The sequence below is a fragment of the Penaeus monodon genome, chromosome 34, assembly GCF_015228065.2.
Source record: "Penaeus monodon isolate SGIC_2016 chromosome 34, NSTDA_Pmon_1, whole genome shotgun sequence".
Classification (NCBI taxonomy): domain Eukaryota; kingdom Metazoa; phylum Arthropoda; class Malacostraca; order Decapoda; family Penaeidae; genus Penaeus; species Penaeus monodon.
This window is the reverse complement of record NC_051419.1, coordinates 14,571,341-14,571,924: the sequence shown is the minus strand read 5'-3', so window position 1 is coordinate 14,571,924 and position 584 is coordinate 14,571,341. Positions and strand designations below refer to the sequence as shown.

General features: G+C 34.8%; 1 protein-coding gene across 1 annotated transcript in view; it reads left to right on the top strand.

Moving 5' to 3' along the window:
* The window catches only part of LOC119594919 (store-operated calcium entry regulator STIMATE-like), a gene marked incomplete in the record, with an annotated part of 15,855 nt that overhangs the window by 13,722 nt on the left and 1,549 nt on the right, over positions 1-584 (top strand). Inside the window, 1 exon segment of the mRNA XM_037943991.1 lies at positions 173-295. Coding sequence (XP_037799919.1) covers positions 173-295 — 123 coding nt within the window.

Genomic DNA, 584 nt, shown 5'->3' with positions numbered 1-584 from the left:
GATACCCCTGCTTTTTAGCAATATATTTTCTTTCTCACTGATATTTGGAAGAAAATCAAAAGATGTTGAATGATCAGTTTTTCATTGTAAGAAATAGGACCATACTATGATATAACTTATTTTATCACTATGTACACTGTGCAGATTTAAGAGAATTAATTATTTTCCACAGGCACTTATCTTCTGGGTAACAGACAACTTCTTGATGCTGAAGGTGCGGCAAATACATGATGATGGTGTAGAGACTGGCTACAGTGAGGTCTCTACATCCGGCTCAACTAGGGGTTTCTCAAAGGTATGATTATGTTATTATATCAAAGTGAGGGTAATTACATTTTCTTTAGGGGGAGGGGGGGGTGATGAAAAAGGTTTCAAAAATGTTCTTGCAAAGCTTTGCAAATGATTAGTGAAACCAGTGTTTGCATGGTTTTTACCAGAAAATTTGTTTTAAGATTTCCAGGATAATATATTGACAAACCCTAACCAGAATTAGAAATCGGCAAAGTCAGACACTAAACTTTCCTGAGGTTTATATTATAATGGGAAAGAATTAAAGAAAAAATGTTTCTGTAGGGGATCCTTTG